We start from the raw sequence: 23594 nt of genomic DNA, 5'->3' as shown, positions 1-23594 counted from the left end.
AGCCAATCCTCCTCTGAGGGCTATTTAGAGTCTCTCCTGTGGGTTTCTCATCAGATAACGAATGCAAGAGCTCACCAGAGTTCCTCTGCACTTCTCTCTTCGACTTCTGCCAAGGATCGACCGCTGACTGCTCCAGGACGCCTGCAAAACCGCAACAAAGTAGCAAGAAGACTACCAGCAACATTGTAGCGCCTCATCCTGCCGGCTTTCTCGACTGTTTCCTGGTGGTGCATGCTCTGAGGGCTGTCTGCCTTCACCCTGCACTGGAAGCCTAGAAGAATTCTCTCGTGGGTCGACGGAATCTTCCCCCTGCCAACGCAGGCACCAAACCTCTGCATCACCAGTCCTCTGGGCCCCCTCTCATCTTGACGTGCGTGGTCCCTGGAACACAGGAGCTGGATCCAAGTATCCCCGACAGTCCAGTGGCCCTTCTGTCCAAATTTGGTGGATGTAAGTCCTTGCCTCCCCACGCCAGACAGTAATCCTGTGTACTGCGTGAACTGCAGCTGCTAGGGCTTCTGTGCACTTTTGCAAGACTTCCTTTGTGCACAGCCTAGCCCAGGTCCCCAGCACTCCGTCCTGCATTGCCCAACTCGCTGATTTGGACTCCGACTTCGTGGGGACCCTTTTTGTTGTGCTGAGACGACCGCCGTGCTCAGATCTTCTGAATGCCTGTTCAGGTACTTCTGCGGGTCCTGCCTGCTTCTGGATGGGCTGTCTGTGTTGCTGAGGGCCCACTCTGTCTCATCCTCCAAGGGGCGACCTCCTGATCCTTCCTGGGCCCTGGCAGCACCCAAAACCTTCAAACGCAACTCTTGCAGCTAGCAAGGCTTGTTTGCGGTCTTTCTGCGTGGAAACAACTCTTCATCCTCCAGCACGCCGTGAGGAGAAGTTCCTGGCACCTTTCGTTGTAGCAGAATCTTCGGATTCTTCCACCTGGAGGCAGCCCTTTTGCACCTTTATCTGAGGTTTAGTGGGCTCCTGCTCCCCCTGGACACTTGCGTGACTCTTGGACTTGGTCCCCTTCCTTTGCAGGTCCTCAGGTCCAGGAATCCGTCTTCAGTGCTTTGCAGTCAGTTGTTGGCTTTGCAGAATCCCCTATCTCGACTTCACTGTTTTTCTGGGGTAGTAGGGTAACTTTACTCCTACTTTTCAGGGTCTTGGGGTGGGGTATCTTGGACACCCTTAGTGTTTTCTTACACTCCCAGCAACCCTCTACACACTACACTAGGCCTGGGGTCCATTCGTGGTTCGCATTCCACTTTTGCAGTATATGGTTTGTGTTGCCCCTAGGCCTATTGTCTCCTGTTGCATTCTATTGTGTTCTACAGTATTTGCACTACTTTGCTAACTTTTTACTTTTTGGTTTTGGTTTGTGTTGTATATTTTGTGTATTTTACTTACCTCCTAAGGGAGTATATCTTCTGAGATACTTATGGCATATTGTCACTAAAATAAAGTACCTTTATTTTTAGTAACTCTGAGTATTGTGTTTCTTGCGATATAGTGCTAAGTGGTATAGTAGGAGCTTTGCATGTCTCCTAGTTCAGCCTAAACTGCTCTGCTATAGCTATCTCTATCAGCCTAAGCTGCTAGAACACTACTAATCTACTAATAATAAGGGATAACTGGACCTGGCACAAGGTGTAACTACCAAAAGGTACCCACTATAAGGCAGGCCAGCCTCCTACACATTTAAGGCTGGTGCCACTGCTTTTACTTCGTAGATCTGTTTAGGGGCAGCTACTGGCTTTGAGAAGTAGGCGCTATATTCACACTGGACAGTGCCCGCCACTTGACTCAGTTTACTTCCCACTTTATTAATGTGATGTTGCCATGCCAAAGCGTGAGCCAGCTTAATACCTTGATAGTCAAATGCGGTCACTCTCTCTAGCTTGTCACCTCCCAGAACCAGCGTCCCCCTGAAGGACTTATGCGGGCTAATAGCCATATACTTAGTCTTACTGCTGTTAAATACCAAGCAGCTACTGTTGCAAAACTCTTCAAATCTATTCAAGAGCCTCTGTAGGCCTGTTGCAGTCTTCAATACCAACAAGGTATCGTCTGCATATAATGTGGTAATGTTATTGTTGCCGATTGAGGGGGCATCAGCCAGTGGAATGGACAAAAAATGTACTACTTTGTACAGGAACAAGGAAAATAGAGTGGGGGCAAGTACATAGCCCTGCCTAACTCCTTTGTCTACAGCGCCAGGTTCAGTAACTTCTCCCTGAATCCCCCACCTAATAACTGCTTGATTGTTCTCATGGAGACGGATGATAATTGACAGACTATCCTCCGACATACCCATATCTGCTAGCGTAGTCCATAATTTATTCACGGGGACTGTGTCAAAAGCAGATTTCAGATCGATAAAAACCAAATATAGGCTACCTTTTCCTAGCACCACAACCTTCCAATATATCAGCATAAACCTAAAGACTTGTTCTATGGTGCTGACCTTAGACCTAAAGCCAGCCTGATAAGGAGACAAAATATTGTGCTCCTGAATCCACTCCAGAATCTTACCCAATAGTGATCGGCTGAGCACTTTCTGCGCTGCGTCTGTTAGACTTATAGGTCTGTAATTAGTGGGGGAGTCCCTTGTTCCTTTCTTATAAATTGATACCACCTCTGCTTTCTTCCTTGAAGGGGGGGAATGGGCACACCTTTTGTTATTTGATTGGCAAGACTCAACATATATTTTGCTCATATTTCCTTATCATGCGTCCACCCATGTCTCAGGGGGAATTACATTATCAGTGTCTATACAGGATGTCGTCTTACACCCTCCCCTGCTCACTAGATTCCAAAATGTAGTGCTGTAGCATGCTTCACATGCTATTTTGAGATCCTTCCATCTGTTTTCTGCCCATCTTTTTAGCATGCACCTGGGCCCTCTTTTAGGATGCCCTAAGCCTCGGGATGCTATTTCCGTCTTTTGATTTAATAGCTTTAACGATGTTTTACCTGGCCAATCTACACTGCTTATCATGCCAACTCGCCTGCTTGAATGGTTGGAGTCTCCTTATCTTGGTTACCGCAGGGGCTGTAAAGAACAGGCAAATACCATTAAAAAGAGCTGCATGGATATTTGCCTGATCATCCCAGCACCTGTCATCAGATGCCCTCATATCCATCACTCATAGTGTGGAGTTCACCAGCATAGAAATTTTCCTGAGCACCTCCACTATTAAGGTGACTCTGTGACACTAAAGGCGGCGTCTATCATTTGTGGGGCAGAGCTCCTGGGTACAGCTAAGGGGGAGTGCATAACATTTATGTAACCTGAAGATTGATTCATTGAGGGGCACAAGGGGTTAGGGTCACTCTCTGCAGTTTCCCATACTGACATATCTGAGCTCCATTAACACGTAGTCAACTCAACTAGAGCCCTTATAATCATGGAAGGTGGGCAGGCCAGCCTGATCACTCATTGTTCTACCCTTCAGTGCTTGAAAGCCTTAACTTGAAGTGTCACCTTTGTCCATTTTTTGACTGGTGCTAAACAGAGTTCTGGTATTGACCACTGTTCATCTTCCTCAGTTGTGAGATAAGTGGCGTCACAATCTAGGGGCTCAAACAGGGTGTGTTTTAAGATCGCCTCCTATAATTAATAATAAGTGTGTGGATGGTGGTTTGCCTAAGCTGACCTCTAGGCACTGCAATGTGTCTGAGTAAAAACCTCCTCTTACCCCCTCACATGGAGATTATAGATATGTTTTCCCATGTTAAATCTATTTTTACCTGAATAGCCAGAATTTCTGGATGGACAGTCGGGTGGGGGATCTTGAAAGTACAATTCAGCTCAGTTTCTGCCCAAATCAGTAACCCACTTGAAGGCCTGCCCTTAATGCCATGGATGGCTGGGATTTAAAAAAGTTAGATAGCGATGCCAGTACTGGGGATCTGTGCACCTAGTTTCCTGCAACAGACCAATATCAAAAGTATTAATAAAAACATTCCACTCTGGGAGGAACATCTTTGAGCGTAACCCAGCCACATTCCAGGAAACAAGCAAAAGAGTACTCGGTCGTGTCACAATGCGGGCAGCAAATTGTTGTATCTGAGCATGCAGTAAAGTGGCAATATATAGACAAAAGGAACTTTGAGTCTGAGGTCTGTCTTCCTGTCTCCTCCCCCTACAAGTTTTTAGGAGGAAGGTTGTTTCTCTATGCTCTCTTTAATGTTTCCCATCGCTGAATTAAGGGTTAATGGAAACCTATGCGCCAGACTTACAGACTTATAGGAACATTTCTATTTCTTTGTTGGTTAATTCAGGAGGCAGAACAGAGTCCCGCAAAGTCCTGGAGTCATTTTGAATATATAAACGTAATACAGTAAATACAAACAAAATACTACAAAAGTATTTTAGAAGTGTCTGAACTAGTCAGAATTTTGTGTTCATGCAAACAGAGACATAATTGCCAAATCTTTAAGTGAACACAGGATTTTAACAAAGGGTATCCCGTGGAGGAAATCTGCAAAATCAAAAAATCTCCACATGGATTTCAAAGAAGTTTATTCTTCTCCTGATTCCTACTGTATTGTATTACAACATACAACATTACAGCATGCACTTCCACACGTATCTGATCAGAAGTTAGGCTACATTTGATTTCTGTATATTAATTTTACCTGAACAAGGATATTTAGTTTGATGTGGCATGTGTATTCTGGTCATATCTAACTTTGAAATCCACCTGATACTGGTCTTCATTCATAGTTCCTTGAAGGTTCGTCGTTTGCCAGGTTATGACGTGAGGGAATCTCAGTTAGCTCTGAGCCTATCAACATTCGACTAGTGTTATATTTTATTTACATTTGTATTTTATATTTTAGCAAAAGTTTTTTTTCACTTCTATTTACATGTTACTCACACTGATATCCCACAGGCAGCATTATAGAAAGGAGTGAAGGTGGTTAAGGCTGTCGGAGGCATGCGGCTGCATTTATGAGCTATACATGTATGCATATAGATGTGTATTTATATACATATTTTGATTTCATGATGTGATGCATGTACAAAGAAGGGATCTACACACACAATGGTGTTACTGAATGTCTTACCAGGAGTGTGGGGGATGCCATTTCACTATGTTGCAACTATACTATTTGAGAACTATGGATTAGTGTATGCTGTTTATTTTCTACAGTCTTCTCACAGTAGGTGAGTGCAGACTTGAATGACATGAGTGTCAAAAGATTTCTTTGTTTGTCAAGCACCATCTTTTCTTCATTTTTAACCATCTGGGCATCAGTGGTACAGAGTACATCCTGCTGTGTAGGTCCCGAAGAAAGCCCACCTGCACCTTTTCAGTAGGGCATAATATAAGGCTAAAACATGTCGAACATTATAGGGTGAAGGATCCACCTGGTTTTTAAAATGCCTTTTAGGACACAGTCATAGACAATATTTGGTCCACCAATTAGGTATTTTGAACAATCATTCTTTATCTCTTTACCCACTCATTAGGGATTAGTTCAATCCTATTTTTTACATTTACACCACACCCACACAAATCCTACCCCATAGTGCTCCCTCACACAATATCCTAAGAGCTTCCCTACTTTGCAGGGTTGTAGCCCATGCCTTCAGACATTAGGAGGATACCTGTGATAAAGCATGTCACCAGGTCAGCGGGTGAGGGCTTTAATTTTTAATAGAGGATGTCTGTTAAGCAATTATCAGGCCAATAGTTCACATTACTCCATTTCTTATATAGCCTTTTTGCTTCAGAAGACATCTTCTATGTCTTATTTGGGGTTGTATCTCTGTGTGTTACCCCTTTACCCCACATTGGTTTTCTGCATAGGAGTTTAGGCAAAATCTTATTTAAGGGTCGGCTAGTGGACCTCTTGGAATCAGAAGACCTGAAAAAGTGGCAAGTATTATTGTCTTGGAAAAGTGACAACCCTACAAGTGATATCCTTAGTTGATGGATTATGCTTGACACCTAGGTGGCTGACAAATTGGGGTTTCTTTATTGATATCTGTTTAGGAGAGAATCTCAAGGAGTATTTCCTATTCCAAGGCAGAAAGTATGTCTGCAGGGCAGTCTCACCTTTTTTGCCATTCAGATGAAGGGGAAGGAGTGGCAGAAAGTCACAACATCCTCACATATGGTTAAAACAAAACTTAACAAAGCTCCAGCAAAGATCTTTTAAAGGGTGCTTTGAAGCCTTTTCACAAAGCCAGTGAACATTAAGCTAATGATTGCATGTTCCTTTGTTGCCCCCAAAAGATGCTAGAAGATCTTGTAAGTCGCATTACAGACTCAAAGAAGATCTTAGCAAATGAAATGCTACCCTGTATCCTCTGATGCCATTTGGGCTTATATGGACTAGCTTGCCCTTTGCCTGCTCCCCAAAAGCAACATATATTGTACATTTTGTTTGTAAATTGAGATAGAACACATTGTGGGTACATGCAGACAGATATATGGCTTAGTAAAATTTAAACCGTTTCCTCACTTTCTTTTTTCTGCACTCAGAAATTTGATTCTAAAACATGAAGATACACATAAAGATGTTGGAATAATATATAATATGTATAGACACTTTCACGTAGTTCTGTTACATTTATGTCCAAATTGTTTTTCTTTTATGTGTGAACCTAATATAGCAGTCTATTTATTTTGTATGTGTATTTTTGATTTGTCCATTATTTCTTGTTATTGTGTTTGCGTTCCTTAGCCTCCGGTTCTGAACCTATGTATTGGTCAAGTTTTATGGCTAGCAGTATGCAGCTTGCAAAGGAATGTTTGAGCCAGAAACTCACAGATGAGCAAGGAGAATCATCTCAACCCTTCGAGGGACTTGAAAAATTTGCAGAAACTATAGAAACAGGTACAAAAAAGTGCTTACTTTTAGACTATGATTTTGCACTGTTGTAAGTTAAGACCGCCCAGTTCAAAAGGTTATTTCCATTCCATTCCTGTTCACCTTTTTGAAACATGGTAAAAAGTTACTGTATGAATCTCAATTTAATTTTGAATGTATACAAAATGAATCCTGCTACAGGTAGCAGGTATCATTCGGGCAGGTAAATCGTAGGAATCAGTTAAATCTCACCCGAGTAGATGGACTAGTGCAGGTTCTAGACCTCTAGGAATGTCCCTCTTAATCCTGTTGGCCTGTCATGCTTTCTCCCACACTGCAGCACCATAGCAGGGGAGAGTGATAAGCTTGTAAGGAACATGTAGCAGATACAATGTTATTCAGCACTAAAACAAGGATCCTTGCTGCACTTCAAAACATCTTTAAATTGTAAACAAGCATTTGCAATGCAGGAGGTATTGCATTTACTTGAGTTGGAGCTATTGGCATTCTAAATTCATAACTGGACTTCTTTTGCCACATCAATTGGTCAACTATGCTGCATATTTTGGTCCTTTCTGCCACATAATTCGGGTGGCCCTGCATATAACGAAAGGGCTAGTAGGCCTATTGGAAGATTTTTTCAGACAAGGCCCTTTAAACACAGGCTCCTCCCAGGTGAAAAACAAAAGTAAGTTCCAGCCATAAGAGAGCTAACGAATATATAGATGGTGGTATGGGTTATTCTTTTGAGGTCCCCACTAAACTAGTGTGGGGGCCCAGAGATGATCTAGACAGAAAGAGCACCTTGGGATGAACACTTTTGACGGTGGTCCTATTGTCCTAGGACCACCACAGGCTACGTTATGAGCAAAAATGTTTTGTAAAAAGAATGCCCGCAAAGCATTATGGGGCGAGTTTTGGAGTGCCGTGAATATTGTAGTATGTTGCATTTCTAAGAAACATGGTCATGTAACCCCATAGTTGGACCCTAGAGGCTGTAAGCACATTAAGATAGAATGGCAGAAAAATATACAGTGCAACCCTATATTTAGCACCAAGAGGGCGAATAAAATTACACATTTTAAAGGGTAGCAGGCCTACTACAATGATATTACAAGCAAGACCCTTAAAACACAAACTACTCTCAGCTGTAAAACAAAGGTTCCAGCCATTAGAGAGCTTAAAAAGACACAGAATGGTGGGAGGGGTTATTTTTTTTGGGTCCCCACTAACCTAGTATGGAGACCCAGAGTTGCCCTAGACAGAAAGAGTGTATTGTGCTGGAGGGTTTGATGGTGGACCCATTGTCCTAGGACCACCACAATCTGAGGTATGAGCAAAAATGTTTCTTTTGAAAAAATAATGTTCTACATAGCATTATGGGGCGAGTTTCCGAGTGATGCAAATATTGTTGTATGTTGACTCTAATGCTCAGAACATCCCCTAGAGGACACCACATTAAAAATAGCATTTATAAGAAACATGGTCATGTAACCATATAGTTAGCCCCTACAGGGCATATCCACATGAAAATAGAATGGCAGAAAATAATGCAATGCAGGCATTGATTTAGCCCCTAGAGGACATAGTGCATTACACATTTTCAGGGCTGGTAGGCCTACTGAAACGATATTACAAACAAGGCCCTTAAAGCACAAAACAAAAGTTCCAGCCATGAGAGAGCTTAAATAGACAGTGAATGGTGGTAGGGGTTATTATTTTAAGGCCCACACTAACCTAGTGTGGGGACCCAGAGATGATGTAGACAGAAAGAGCACATTGTCATGAATGTTTTGGTGGTGGTCCCATTGTCCTAGGTTCACACTGGTTGAGTTATGGGCAACACATTTTGTAAAAGAATGCTTACAAAACATTATGGAGCGAGTTTCCAGAGTGCAGTGAAAATTGTAATATCAGCTCTCTTGCTGTGTTGTGAGAGCCGCTTTGAAGATTTCTGTGTTTTTTTACGTAAAGCATTTATCAATTACAAGTGTTTTTGTGAAAGCTATGGAGCGTGAAGGGGAGAGCCAAAACAATTGACTCTAATTCCGCAACAGTGTGAACAATGTGACCAGCGCTTCAATACCATTGATTGAGTTTGCGCTGCTGTTCTGCACTGAGCGCCATGACCACCATGGAGCATGAAGGGGATAGACAAAAGAAAACAAGCATTTGCAATGCAATTGTTTTTTTGTTTGCCCAAGTTGGAGCTATTAGCATTGCCATTTCCTAACTGGACTTTTCTTGCCACATAAATTGAAAATGTAAAGTAAAACAGTTGACATAAGCGAGCCGATTCAAAGCGCCACAGCCGCCATGAGGATGAGCGCGAAGGAGAGACACAAAAGGAAAAAAATAGTTTGCTTGCAGTCAAACTTATCTGCAAAAGAGCAGTTATCCATTTAACAGGGTTGGTCACCAATGCAGTAACAAAACCACCCCAAGGCGGGACAAACATAAAGTATTTACCATTGTCATCAAAGGATTTTTGAAAGGCAAGCCCACGAACGAGTGAGAGTGATGGACGTGAGGTGGACATGGTTAAAAGCCCACATAGATACCAACACGTTGGAAAAGCAGCGCTTGTGCGCTGCTATGCTCAACCTAAAAATAGCTCGCCCACACTGAAGTATATTGGGAATAGTGCAATAATCCACGTAACATAGTCAGTCTGCAAGGCGGTATCAAAATCTCCCCAAGGCAGGACAAACGTAAAACATTTACCAATTACATCAAGGGATTTTTGAAATGCAAGCAGACGAACAAGTGAAAGTCATGGGCGTGAGATGGGCACGGTTAAAGCCCACAGAATACTTAAAACAGGTTTAAAAGCGCTTGCTTGCTCAACCTAAAAAGGATTGAAGCCTAATGAAGTCATTCTCTTCAGCAGCAGCTGGATGTCTTCGTTTTCAGTAGAACCACGAAACCCATACAGATTTGATTCAGGCTTCAAGATGTCAGCTCCACTTTATGAAGAATGAAAGCCATGGTCCATCATGGACAATAATGAGCTTATCACCTAATAGGAAAGATACATTTGGGAGCTTTCATCAGCAACTAATGGTCCTTCACTCACAAGTCAATCATTGGTTTACCATTGCCTGATTTGGTGTCTGTATTCGAAAAGTGGTGCCTTTTTCTGAGTTATATATTTCGAGACCAACATTACCAATTCCAAATTTGTCTTGTGCACATACCCTTGCACATATTGCACCTTTTCTTGTTTAGATGACTTTAACACCACAGCTTCTTCAGTTTCATAGCTATTTATAGAATTGACAGTGGCAACAGTGAAGTGAGAGTGTACTTTCATTACATTATGGTGCATGAGGCGGTATTCACTGCCAGGTGACAACAATGACTGAGAACTTAAGGAAACATGCAGATGAACAGTAAACACCAAACAGGACTAAAGTTTAGATTTAGGTCTATTTGTGTTCACCTTTTTACTCTAGCCTGTGCACTAACAGTAGATGGTGTTCAGGTCATTGGGGACAATATGCAGCTCAGTCTCACTCCCCTTTGGAAACCACAGCCGCAAAACTACTTTAGTGTTTAATTGTTGGCGCATAGCCACACAATCATCCAACTTGCCAAGTGGAGCTATGCCCTCCCATTCCTTTCTGCTCTGCCGCACTTGCCACCCCAACATGGCTGACGAAGCGCAGAGATTACTCTGACATCAGAAGTAGGAACTTGGTGTTACTCCTGGTACTAGTTTTACTGAAGAAGGACGAAAGCCTTCATCCTATTTTAGATCACCGTCCTCTCAACACCTTCCTTTGGACGGACAAATTCAGGATGCTCACACTGGGCCAGGACTTGTCTGGATGGTAGCACTGGACCAGCAGGATGTGTATTCCCATGTTCCTGACTGCAGTTCATGGTGGGCAAAGAAAATTTCTAATTTGCAGTGTTTCTCTTTGGCTTACCAGGTACCGTTGGGTGTTCACGAAAGTGATGGTGGTGGTCGCAGAGCATATTCAGAGATTGGGTCTATCAGTCTTCCCATACCTTAATGACTGGCTGTTGAGGCCCGGCTTGTCCCAGGTAGTCGTACACCACCTGTAGATGACGTTGAACATTATGACGTCATTGCGGTTCACTATCAACATGATGAAGTCACACCTGATTCCTCCTCAGGCGCAATTGTTCTTCAGAGCTATCTTGGATATGGTGCAGTTTTGCCACCAGAGGGGAGAGTCCATGCTATGTTTCCGATGTTTCAGCCTTGTTCTGAATCTCAGTGATGATGGCGTTGAGGCTGCTGAGACTCTTGGCCTCCTGCGTTCTACTAGTCCAACACACCAGATGACACATACGGGCTGTACAGTACGATCTGAAGTCCCAGTTGCCACAGTACCAGGGGAAATTATTGGATTGAATTCAGGTTTCTTAGGAGACTGTAAAAGATCTGCGCTGGTGGCTGTTACACCACATTTGTAGCAGTGGTAGATCCCTTTCCTTACTCCAGCCAGAGCTCACAGTGGTCACTGATGCATCACTACTGGCTTGCGGAGGAGCAGTGGAGATCAGAAGTCTGTGGAAACCTGCATCTACATCAATTTGCTGGCGGTGCCAGTAATCCTCTTGCAGGGTCGATGAACTCAGTCACTGACACCCAGTAGATCACAAATTGCAGTTACACCCAGAGGTGGCACAGGGCATTTTACACATGTGGTGCAAACCCTGAACTCATCTTTTAACCACTGCTGAGAATACATATTGACAACATTTTTGCGTAGTAGAGTTCCTAGAAAGCTCTCTCTCTTTGAGGTGCACTCGGCCTCGAGTCGAGCTAGGGCTCCTGTGTGTCTGGGCCTTAAAACTGTGCACCTACTTGCATGGAGACTGAGCAGATGTGTATGAGCTTCCTCCCAAAGTTGTTATTGTGATTTTGGCAGGCAGGCATTTAGCTACAAAATCAGTGTACATTGGCCATTGGGACAAGTTTGTGACTTGGTGCAGCACTTTCAGGCTAAGCTCTCCAAAGTGTTTTGATCTGTTGTTGACCCAGCAAGGATTTGTTATGAGCACTGGGAAAGGCTATTTGTTGTCTCTTTTGGCTTTTTTGAGTTTGCCATATCGGCCTTCTTTTTTTTTTGTTTTTAAATCATCTGTTTTGCAGAGATTGTTTAGGGTTTACAGCTCACCACTTGTGATGCCACAGTGGGACTTGAATTTGGTTCTCATTTTTCTAATGTGTACCCCATTTGACCAAATGCACAGCTATCGCTTGGCTCTGAAAATGTTTTTTCTGATCACAGTTATGTCAGCTCATTGTGTAAGCGAGCTGCAAGCCCTATAGGTCTAGCCGCCTTATACAACAAGCTGGTGCTGAGCACTTGAACTGTATTTCTGCCGAAGTTAGATTAATCTTTTCATATTTGGCATGCTATCTCTCTTCGAACTTTCTTTGCCCCGACCCACCCCTTGAAAGAGGAGAAGACCGCATCATTTAAACCACAAGAGAGCCATCACTTTCTTCATTGATCATGTCAAGGAACATTGAGTGGATGAACAACTCTTTGTGGGTTACTCGGGAACAAAGAAGGTAAATGCAGTGCAGAAAAGAACCATCTCTAGGTAGATTGTCCTCTACATGAAAATCTGTTATGTGTTAGCTAAAAGGCAGTCACCTGAAAGGATTAGGGTCATTCCACACCAAGCCAGACAGCTGCTACTGTACAAACACATGTAGTGCCTGTCCTGGATATCTGTCAAGCTGCTATGTGGGCATCTGTGCACACGTTCATAGAACACTTTTGCCTTGACAGTCCGGTCTGCGCGGCTGGGCATTTTGCCCATTCGCTCATGTGGGACTTATTGGTTTAAGCCTTTCCACAGATCCTCCACAGGAGTATTATTGTTGAATCTGTTCACAAGTTGAGGAATCTGCGGTTAGAAGTATTCATCAGAAGAACAAGTTACTTACCTTCAGTAACACTGTTTCTGGTGGATACTCTATACTCTATTTCACCATAGATTCCTCACTGACACCCCCGGCTCCCCCTCCCCCCCCCCCCCCCCCCCCCCCCACCTGCTTCCCCATTCTGCGGAATTGGCTCTTTTCGCATGTAAGAAGATCTGCACACTGGGCAAGCCAATTTGCTGATTGTCTCTGCTTCTAAGAGGTTAGAAAGCAACTGATGTCAGCATGCCAGGGTGGCGTTTATATGCGGCCTTGCTCATCACTTTCACTTACAAAACCTGAAGCGAGGATCCTTGGAGGAAAGAGAAGGAGACATTTAAGTATGTTACAATGTGTAGGTTAGGTCAATAAAGCTAGCCTAAATTTGCATTGTGTTCAACTAGTTCTCGAAATTAGCCTAAACTGAATAAATCTAATTAAACCAAGCTGAACAGTAGCACTTATACCTTTAATTTAGGTTTACAGTTAAGAACCATATGTTACCGTTTGACGTTTCCTTGAGTAACATTGCAGGGACACCCTTTATAATTTGTTGATAACATTTTTTAAGTTGTACCAGAATATTTTTCACACCAGATACATAGTACTTCAGTTAAAAAAGTTGTTTTCCTATGAGTGTTTGCTAAATGTGTTTTTTAATTATGTTGTATTTCTCTTCTTAGTTCTTAGAAGTGTCACAGTCACATTTATAGACACGGTTCTGAGAATAGAACATGTTCCTGAAAACTCTAAAACGGGGACGGCTCTGGAAATACGAATTAGCAGGTATGTTGATTTTCTGCAAAAAAAAAATAGGGAAACTGTATTTTTAGTGTCAATTTATGCAGGTTTCATTTGACCCCCTGTGGTGTACTGGATGAGTACACGTGTTTTTAACTGGTCCCATGTTTGAGTTTCTTCAATGGTGTAAAAGTATCATGGTGCGTGCTTTGTAACAACCAACATTTGTTATCAACCTTAAGAACTCTGAACTCAAGCAATATACATAATACGTGTATATTGTTTTATTTTTGTTTTTTCTTCAAATATTTCTTTTATGGTATTACTTTTTTAAAGAATATAATTTATCGATATCAGATGTAAATGTTATACATCCTATATACTAATAACCATTTAAAATAATTCATACACAGGATTCTGTTTCTTATATGGTTAGCGTCTTCTCGTATTTAATGTAAAGAAACAATAACCTACAGCTGCTAGAAAATTGCCCTTTCACTGAAAAGAAAGTAGATCGTATTCTAGACCTTTCACTTGCATAAACATGGGTTAGTTCACAATAGCCATTATCATCTTTTATCTTTTTTAGCACGAATTCTTGAGAGAGAGAGAGAGAGAGAGAGAGAGAGAGAGAGAGAGAGAGAGAGAGAGAGAGAGAGAGAGAGAAACAACTTTCTTCTATGAAATCCTAGGTTACATCCTGTCTGTGAGTAGAAAGTAGAGGGGCTTTGAGTCTCACACCTGAAGCCTCATAGTAACCTCTTTAAAGCACTAGAATGTACGCAGGCATAGGGGGAGAGTATGAACCTACTCTCCTAGCTTGTAGCACCATCGCAGGAAGTGCTAGGGGGCCGAAGCTTTAATAATGAGAGTACGTTTTCTTCTTGCATTGTGTCTTTACTTGCTTTTGCCAAGAGCTGAAAGAGTGTGGGCAAAAAAAGAATCCTCTTACAGTGAGCATGCTCTTCCACACCCAATTGGTTGCAGTGGGAACAAGTGAGATTCAGAGGAGCAGACAGCCAAATGCCATTACTTTCCCTTTTCAGGAAGAAACTCAAGGATCTGCTTCAAAGTGAACACCTTAGTGCTGCAAAACCTCCCTGCAACTGTGCTGCCTAATAAACCTGCACAGGTCATCCTAGTTCTAACACCACTCCCTCCAGTTGCACACTTACTCTTTCCCTTGCCCTTTTCCATCCAAGTTCGACCCAACCTCCTGTCTCTCCTCTTTACGTAAAAGTGTTTATTTTTCTGTCCAGTGTTCTTTTGCTCTGTAGCTACGATTCTGGTGAATAAGATCAAATACAATCATACATACATGTACAATGCCACCCGTGAGCTTCATTCTTATATCAACTGCAACAATTTCAGCCTCTGGAGAGTCACTTGTTGCCATGTTTTTAGCAGAAATAGAGTACATGAGGTGCTTGAAGTTAAGCACTTGTCATTTTCCAGTTTGCTAAGATCTGCTAATTGAGCACAAGAATGTCGAGCTGTAATCATTTTCATAACTGTTGTATCATTAAGTTGAAAATGATGCACTTTGACAGAAAAAGTGTTAAAGCTTTCTGATACAAGGTGATACTTTATCCCCCAAACTATTTTTCAGATTTCTTGAAAGAAAATTTCTATCTTATCATGAATTTACCATGTCTGACGACTATTCCTGTTTCCATTGCATCCTTTGTTGCTTCTGTCAGTGTCATCTGGGGACATTGTCTTGTACTTATATTGGTAATATGACCAATTGTACATGTTATCCTGTATGTTATGGTAGACCACACTTCTCGAACTCTACGCTACCTCCCTCACATTTTTGCAATTCATCAGTTTGTTTTCTTCAACCACTGGTTCTCTGCCAGTGATTTATCTGAGAATGTTGCTCTGCATTTCCCAAATGGTGAGTAAGTGTCTAGCGTGTCAGCTAGGCACAAGAATGCTGGCTACCCCCAGTAAAACTAGTATCAGGAGTAACATCCAAGTTCCTACTTCTGAGGTTGGAGTCATCTCTGCACTTTGTGATGCAAAATGGACATGTGTTCCGCTGTCAGCTGTGTTGAAGGGGGTGGCAAGTGCATCAGAGTAGAAAGGAATGGGAGAGCATAACACCATTTGGCAAGTTTGTTGATATATGTGTCCAAAGTGATGTCTTGCCGCCTTTAGAGGAAATGTCTGATCCTGCCTCCTATTATGTGGCAATTCATCAACAATTAAACACTAAAGCAGGTTTGCGGGTGTGGTTCCCAAAGGGGTGTGAGCCTGAGCTGCATGTTGTCCCCAATGACCTGAACACCATCTACGGTTGGTGGGCAGGCTAGAGTAAGAAGGTGAACACAAATAGACCTGTTGAAATCTAAACTTTGCTCCTGTTTGGTGTTTACTGTTCATCTGCATGTTTCCTTAAGTTCTCAGTCATTGTTGTCACCTGGCACTGAATGCCGCCTCAGGCACCATAATGTTATGAAAGTACACACTCATTTCACTGTTGCCAATGTCACTTCTATAAATAGCTATGAAACTGAAGAAGCTGTGGTGTTAAAGTCATCTAAACAAGAAAAGGTGCAAAATGTGCAAGGGTATGTGCAAGAGACAAATTTGGAATTGGTAACGTTGGCCTCGAAATACATAGCTCAGAAAAAGGCACCACTTTTCTAATAAAGACACCAAATTAGGCAATGGTAAACCAATTATTGACTTTTGAGCAAAGGACCATTAGCTGCTGATAAAAGCTACGAAATGTATCTTTCCTAATAGATGATGAGCTCATTGTTGTCCAGTCATTCTTCATAAAGTGGAGCAGACATCTTGAAGCTTGAAAACAATCTGTATGGGTTTTATGGTTCTGTTGAAGACTAACTGTACTCTCCCAATGATTTATCTGTGGGTGTTGTTGTTTAGCATGCCCAGGACATGACCTGCCTAAAGCACACCTGTACTACCCATGAATGTAGCTTCAAACTTTTCGAAGATACTGTGTTCCCTTGCTGCTGCACTCCTAATTACATGATTAAGTACCCCAGCAGCCAATCTGTCAGAAACCTGTCTGAGAGTTCGAGATATTGTTCTGTTCTTTTCACCACATCTCACAATAAAGTGTCTGCATAAACACATTTTTAATGGATGGGAGACAACGCTGTGAAAATGTTGTGAGGGCGTTCTTAATAGTTATTGAATTCCAGACCTCTAACTTGCTTGTGCTGAATATACAGACCTCAGTGTTTGTGGGTCTGTTTTATTGACCGTTGTAATTCGGCCCATTCCACTATGCACTGATCCACATAGGCCCATAACTTTCCACTCTCTTTTTTTGTCTATTCTCCATTGATTCTTAGTTATGCCACTTTATAAAAGCTCGGCATAGGCTTACTGTGCGTTTTAGAAACATGAGTATCATTCGTTACACCCCTGCTTAATATTTTCCCACATAATTGCAGTGGTAATCACCGAGAAGTGGCTTATAGGCAACTTTGCTAACCTAAGGGAGAAGGTGAGTTTCAATGTCTTCGCTGTGTTTTGGATAATATGTGGTGAAGAATTCCGTTTCCTTCCTCTTATGCCCCCTCAAACTCATCCTTGTTGGCCATCCCAAGTGCCTCACGTTTGCAATGGCCTCAATATATATTTTGTTTTTTTTGTTCTCAATGTGAATGATAAAGGGTTTCAGTTGGTTGTGTCTCACATTTTGGCTGACAAGTCTTAGAAAAAATTGATGTCACAGCCTTCGAAAAGTTTTAAAATATATATATGGCAAGGATTCCTGCTAGTAGACCTTCGGTTTCCCTTACCTTTCACCCTTTTTTGACAACTCTGTGTAACCTTTAATAATAACTGGGAAATCAAGCTGCTCTTGCAGAGCCACCCCGAATAGCTCCTGCATGCAAGCCATTTTTTCATCCGGTACAGAGATCCTTTTGAGATTACAAATTCTGCTACTGTCCCTCCTTGTTCTGTGTTTCAAACCATCATATTCTCTTGGGTGGCTTGTGATTGATTTTTGTCAGTGTTGATAGCTTGACTTGTCATCCTCCCACCAATTGAAGGACCAATTAAAGTGCTCATCCAAGCAATTCATGCCTTTTGGAAGTTCATATGCAACTTCCCAGGTTTTATTGTCATTGAGCCACCCTGTTCATTACTGACTTTTGAAATTCCCTTTTTAGGTCTGCTATGCACACTAAGAAGCATGTTTTAGAGAGCCTGCCTCCAGGGAGCACTGGTGCTCTCTACAAAATAGCTGCTTCCTAATTGTGATTTGATGTTCTAGTGGCAGGTAGCATTTTGGGTAGTACAACAGGTATTGCCTGTCTGACTGCCCTTCTTGCTTCTAGCTGCTGGGCGTTCTATTATTCGAAAAATAGGAGGAATAGTAAGGCCCATCTGAGCTGTTCTATGTTTTCCCAGGGCGACCCACCCGGACAAATACCCCTTTTCCTCATTGCCTTTCAAAAGTCTGTGCTGTCACTGCCTGTCACGTTTTACCTATTGTTCCTTGTTGACTTCCTGAAGCCCATTTCTTCCCCTCAATCCCAATTCAGTACCTTTCCTCCTTCCTTGGCCTAGGCTTTACCACATGGGAGTTGCTTCTGTCTCTGCTACTCTCAAAGAAAGGGCTCATCGAGGCCCAGAGAGTCTGCATCTCACCTTATCACCCCAAGATACTCATCAATGCTGGTCTTCGGCTGAAATGTACCTTCCTGCGTTCTTACTGTGCCTATTCTTTATTATTGCCACCCTGGTTTCCGAGCCACATTTAATTGACGTTCATGATTAAATGCTTCATAACTTGCAATTTAAATAACCTTGTCGGATTGTAGTCCTTTTTGTCAGTGAAACTAGGGCTTGAGATGTGCTGTCCTTTTATTGTTGCTGCTCTATGTCACCAGTGCAAACTGACTGTCAGGCCACTATATACTTGGATATGCCAGGCGACAGTTTCTGTCTTCATAACTGTGATGCCCTCTTTGATTAATTCTACATAAATCTCAGAAGCAGCCATCATTCGTTGTAGTCTTCAATTGTTTGTAGACACTGAAGTCCTTAGATCAGGGTACTTCACAGACGTTCCATTTTTTTCTGTCATGGCTCTAGTGCCATCTTATGTATTTTTCTATGCAGCATCACAGTGCCTGCAAGCAACAGTATCTTCAATGTTGCCAAAGCAAGTTTCATGCTCCCCCAGAGTAGCTATTGTGTTCTGATTTTTAGTAGAAGATCCTGCAGGCCTCAGACCTCGTGATTTCTCCTAACACAACATGCACCTGAATTACACTATGGAAAGCCTTACTATTTTGTCAGCCAGAACATTCCTACTTTCTGGTTTTGCCCCAACTAAAAGATCCAGCAATGGTATTTTTTTGTAACGTGTTGTAGTGGTTGCTATTTTATTATTTTGCTATTTTTACAAGTAATTATTGTGTAGTAGCGACTAAGTTCTTTCATTAGCTACAGGAATACGTTTATGAGCACGACTTTTCCTTACAAATTCGTGAACACTACTGTGGTCTGGACGTCAATATATTTTGGTATATATTTTTCATATACACAGCGTAGCCATTGTTTTTTGAGGGAAGTAGGAATTCTAGACAGCAACATTGGCAAAGACCATGTGGCCTGATGTGTAGGAAAGTGGATTCTTGTGAAGATTCGTTCCTGACACTGCTTAGCTGTCATAAACAGGCTAATTGATCATGTTTTCTATTAAATGGGCTAGTTGTGTACTCGTACAGCTGAAGGAGATTTGTACCACGCTACTGAATGGCATACCCATGCTGAACAAGAATTAAACAAACATGAACTCACTCCAAACGTATTTTTTTAAATATTTTTTTATCTGCACAATTTTCGGATTGATTGAAAACACCTAGGTAGGCTTAACGGTGCCTTGGAAGAAAGAGGCTGTCTTACGGGCTTACTCTGGTAGAGAAGGTTAGCAATGCCTTTTTAGCCTAATTCGTTTTGTTTCTTTAAAGTGATGTGCATTGCTGGTATCTACTTGGCTAAATGTATTTACTTTGCAGAACCGTTTACCGTGATGAGGCCGCTGGTGAATGCTCTGGGATTAATGTACACCAGCCTACAGCATTTGCTCACAAGGTGCTGGAAGTCTCTGGAGTTTCTCTCTTCTGGGATGAATTTCCTGTGAAACCCTCTCCGGTGTGCTCGACTGCACATGTGGTAGGCGATGTATTGATATTAGCACATATACTTGGTAACTGATATTGTAAATTGAAATATTGTACAAGAATGTGCAGCACTGAGTAAGTTAACTGCTGTTGAAGCCTATAAAAGTACTATATTGAAGAGGCAAGGGTACCTGTTGTGTAAGAAAATTCTCATATTTGCGCACACCAGTTATTCCACACGAAAGGCAAAAAAATGTATCATTTTTGGAAACCTACCTCGTTGCATGCGGAACATTTATAGAATCTTCACTGGCATTAATAATGATGTTTGCACGGACACCATAATTGATTGAGCAAGTTAATGGGGCTGCAGGCAGCACCCACTTATTTGCCCTCTTCTTCAGCGTCAGTGACTATTCCTGGGCTGCAGGGGAGAGTACTCCAGATATCTGCAGTGACAGTGTTCTAATTGTGTAAGAATGTCGGTCAGATTCGGGGTTGGAGGGTGACTGGCATAAATCAGCACCCAAAAAAACTTGCCATTAATGGCCCAGTTACTACGACATGACAAACTCTGTCACCTCGTTGACACACACCGCCATGTTGACAAGCTGAGAAATTACGTTCTAAGAAACAATGCACTTTAGTCGAAAGACTTCATGGTAACCGGAAACTCGTTACTATAAGACAGTGGGTCGCAAATGTTAAGGCAGTAAATACAAAGTGAAACATCATGACATCGGGACAAGGGAATCATTAATAAGTGGGTCAGTAGCGCCACTCTTGGACAAGTAGGCTAAAACAGCAGGTCAAAACATTAACAGTGAACGTGAGCTGATCCACCAGGCTACCCAAACAAGGTCAGTCAACACAAATATATAAATCAACAGACTTAAAAAAACAGTATTGTCGCTGTTTTCGTTTGTCTAGGGGAAACCCCTGCTTGAGCATCCCATTTACAACTAGGCACCCTGACTAACGCACATACACTAAGTTACTAAAATAGTATAGCAGTCGAGCAGTTAAATATGTAGTCAAACAAGACTGGAAGGTTAGGCAGAGGTGAAAAGACCTAAACCACAACTACGGTAGGCCACAAAGAGAAAACTCAAACCTGCATAACAGCTGCACATGATTGGCAGGCAAAGTCACAAGTCCCAGTCCCCGTCCAGAGCATAACAGTATAAAAAATCCTCACAATTCTTACCACACTTCACACTTAATTTGGCAAAGACTGGTCAGCTGACCACCCCCTCGCACAGAAAATCCTGTGTAGGAAAGCTCTTAACTGGACACCCACCCAAAGCCAAGATGGCTCAGAGACCAAGGGTTTGGAAAACATTCACTCTATGAAATCCTCATACCATATAGATTGTACTTTGTCTTACAACTCCTATTACATTCCAGCATGTTGGGAATGTTGAACTCAGTGCTAAATGGACTACTTCTGCATATGTCTTCCAAACATTCCTTATCTTGCCTTTATTCCCTGCACTGGTGCATCTTCTGTCCACTTAACCATCAATTACGTTTCCAACTGCATGGGCATATGTTGGCTTCTTCATTCTGTATATTTATTACATTTAAGAATTGTCCAATTTCTACTTAATGATCTTGTTTAGTGTTTTTTATTTTATCTAGCTCGGTAGTGGTTTAGCAAATGCTATATTCCTTTGCTTGAATTTGTGCCAAATTCTCCTAATGGCCTTTTCATTGTTGTGCTTTGCACCTAACCTCATGCTCCTGTTAATGACGATAATGAAAAGCACAGCTGTGTAGGGAGGCTCATGGCTGGCCAAATAAGAACAGTGGTATCTACTCCTTTTTTCTCTTATTTATACTTCAAATTGTGTGGTTCTGTTCAGCCTGCAACACTGATGTAGACCGAGCCCAGTGATATATGTTTCCTACTGCTTGGAAAACTGTCACTCTAGGATCAGAGCTAAAGAACTCCATTTAACAATTTATGTGGAAAAAAGTAATCTGTTAAGTCACATATAAAAAATTCATTAATAATTAAATTATCACCCATTTATTGAAAAATTTTAACATTCTTTAATGTTAAAAATTGAGCATACAAAATATTTCAATTCTGCATTCTGGGAGCAAGTAATTACAATCTGTCCCATAAAATCTAATCTGCTTGAAGAAGATGCGTAACAACCCATGGGAGATGGATTTCATAAAATCACTATAGTCATCCATACACAATGCAGTCACCACCATATGCCCAGATTTTAATAAATGTAACATTAAAGCTCATGTGTCAATTAATAATTGATTAGACATTATTGTTTGCCATAATAAATATACAGTGAGGTAAATATTTCTATGATGAACATATAATGTGAGTGTTGTGTTTTGGGCTAACTTAAACAGCATTCTAGGTTTCTTACTAACTGACTCATTATTTTAATATATTCAAAGCAAAAAATAATGTTGTTAATTAGATATACACTTTCTTTGTGCACAAAAAAATGTCATCCTGATATTCTTGGGAATTCTCCTTGTGTTTTCTGTTGCTTTAAGGGTTAATTAGTTTGGCCTGTTCTTGTTAAATTAACTCTATCTTAAATCACCATATTGATATCCAAATATGTATCTTGACACTCCAGAACTGTTGGTGTGATTAAACAAATACATGTTTCCTTCACCGAGTACATAAATTATGAATTTTATGTACTTCTGAACTTTTACTTGGTTTGAGAACTAACTGCCTGAAATTATCATTTCAAACAAAAGTTTGACAGCTCCCAGAGATGTGGAATTTCTGTCACCTGGGACATATCGTTTGGGGTCAAGGGCAGCATGTTTTCATGTTTATTTTGTCCTTAGGACAAGTAGGCCCAACCCCCTGCAGCACAAACCCTTTAGCTGCCAGTTCACAGAGAAGGGAACTGTCTGCAGTTAAGGTATGTGTGTCCATATGTTAATACTGTTCCAACTTGTATTTATGGTTCATTAATAAAAAAACCTTCATTATTAGGGTGAGCGCTGTAAATAAAGGTTTTAAGGTCACACTGCACTAATGTATGTTCTCTGTATATGGCAAATTTAATAAAAACAATAAAAAAAATAAGTCACACTGCACTACTGACAGTGGTTCCAGTAAATAAAAAAAAAAAAGTGTACACGTTTGAAAAGTTTAACAATATGAGGCTAAATATAATGCTCCCAGAATGCTCTCCCATTAGATGCTAATGTATGCAGAAGCTTATAAGCAAGAGTGATGATTCTTTGCTTTCAAAATAAAATGTTTAGAAAAAAATGCAAGTAGGAACAGAAAGTTTCGCTACAATGAAATTGTGGGTGATATTTATTTGAAGCGTCATTTAGTAAAATGTTGATGCATGCTAGTATTTGCCAAAAATATTCATAACGGAAAAATCAGTGTAACCATTTTCAACAAGATTATGGGAAGCATGAAAATAAACAAGCTCTGGCAAAGCCAACCAATCCTACATTTGAGTCTTCTGGTTTCGTCAATGCATGTCTTGTTTTGACATGGCTTTTGTAACACTTTATTGTTGTGGGAGCTGCCAGGACCACACCACTGTAACAAACCCTGGCAAAAAGAAAAAAATGTTTTTGATCTCAAAAAGCAAACATTGCCAGCAGTATCGTAACAAAGGCCTGCATGTTTTTTGCAGTGGGGCCCCCTCCAGTTTCGGTATGCCACTGATTGTCACAGTAGTTCTTGGCTCTGAACAAAACTACTTTTTGTGCCAATATGCTCCTTGTGGAGGGGCAGAATGCGATCATTCACAGTAACACCAACCGGTAGTGAAATAGAAGTTTAATAACAACAAAATGTCTTTGTTAATGTTAGACCTAATTAGGGGCCCAATTCTTAAAGATAGTCACAAAAGTGAACCCATGGTAGATGTCTTTGAATTAGTGGCTTTCATGAATTCACAAGAACTTACAAAAATAGATCAGGAAATCGTACTCCTAGAAATTATTTGTGAACTGTATTTTAGCATGAGCAAATATGCATG

The 23594-nt window shown here is 41.5% G+C and overlaps 1 protein-coding gene across 2 annotated transcripts in view; it reads left to right on the top strand.

Moving 5' to 3' along the window:
• Positions 1 to 23594, top strand: part of ATG2B (autophagy related 2B) — an 860766-nt gene that overhangs the window by 71000 nt on the left and 766172 nt on the right. For both annotated transcript variants that reach the window (XM_069208269.1, XM_069208268.1), the window contains exons 3-5: positions 6697 to 6849; positions 13417 to 13519; positions 19492 to 19648. In XM_069208269.1, the coding sequence (XP_069064370.1) occupies positions 6697 to 6849; positions 13417 to 13519; positions 19492 to 19648 (413 nt within the window). The remainder of the gene's footprint in view (positions 1 to 6696; positions 6850 to 13416; positions 13520 to 19491; positions 19649 to 23594) is intronic.

The sequence above is a fragment of the Pleurodeles waltl genome, chromosome 9, assembly GCF_031143425.1.
Source record: "Pleurodeles waltl isolate 20211129_DDA chromosome 9, aPleWal1.hap1.20221129, whole genome shotgun sequence".
In the NCBI taxonomy this organism is placed as follows: domain Eukaryota; kingdom Metazoa; phylum Chordata; class Amphibia; order Caudata; family Salamandridae; genus Pleurodeles; species Pleurodeles waltl.
This window is presented reverse-complemented; position numbering and strand designations above follow the sequence as displayed.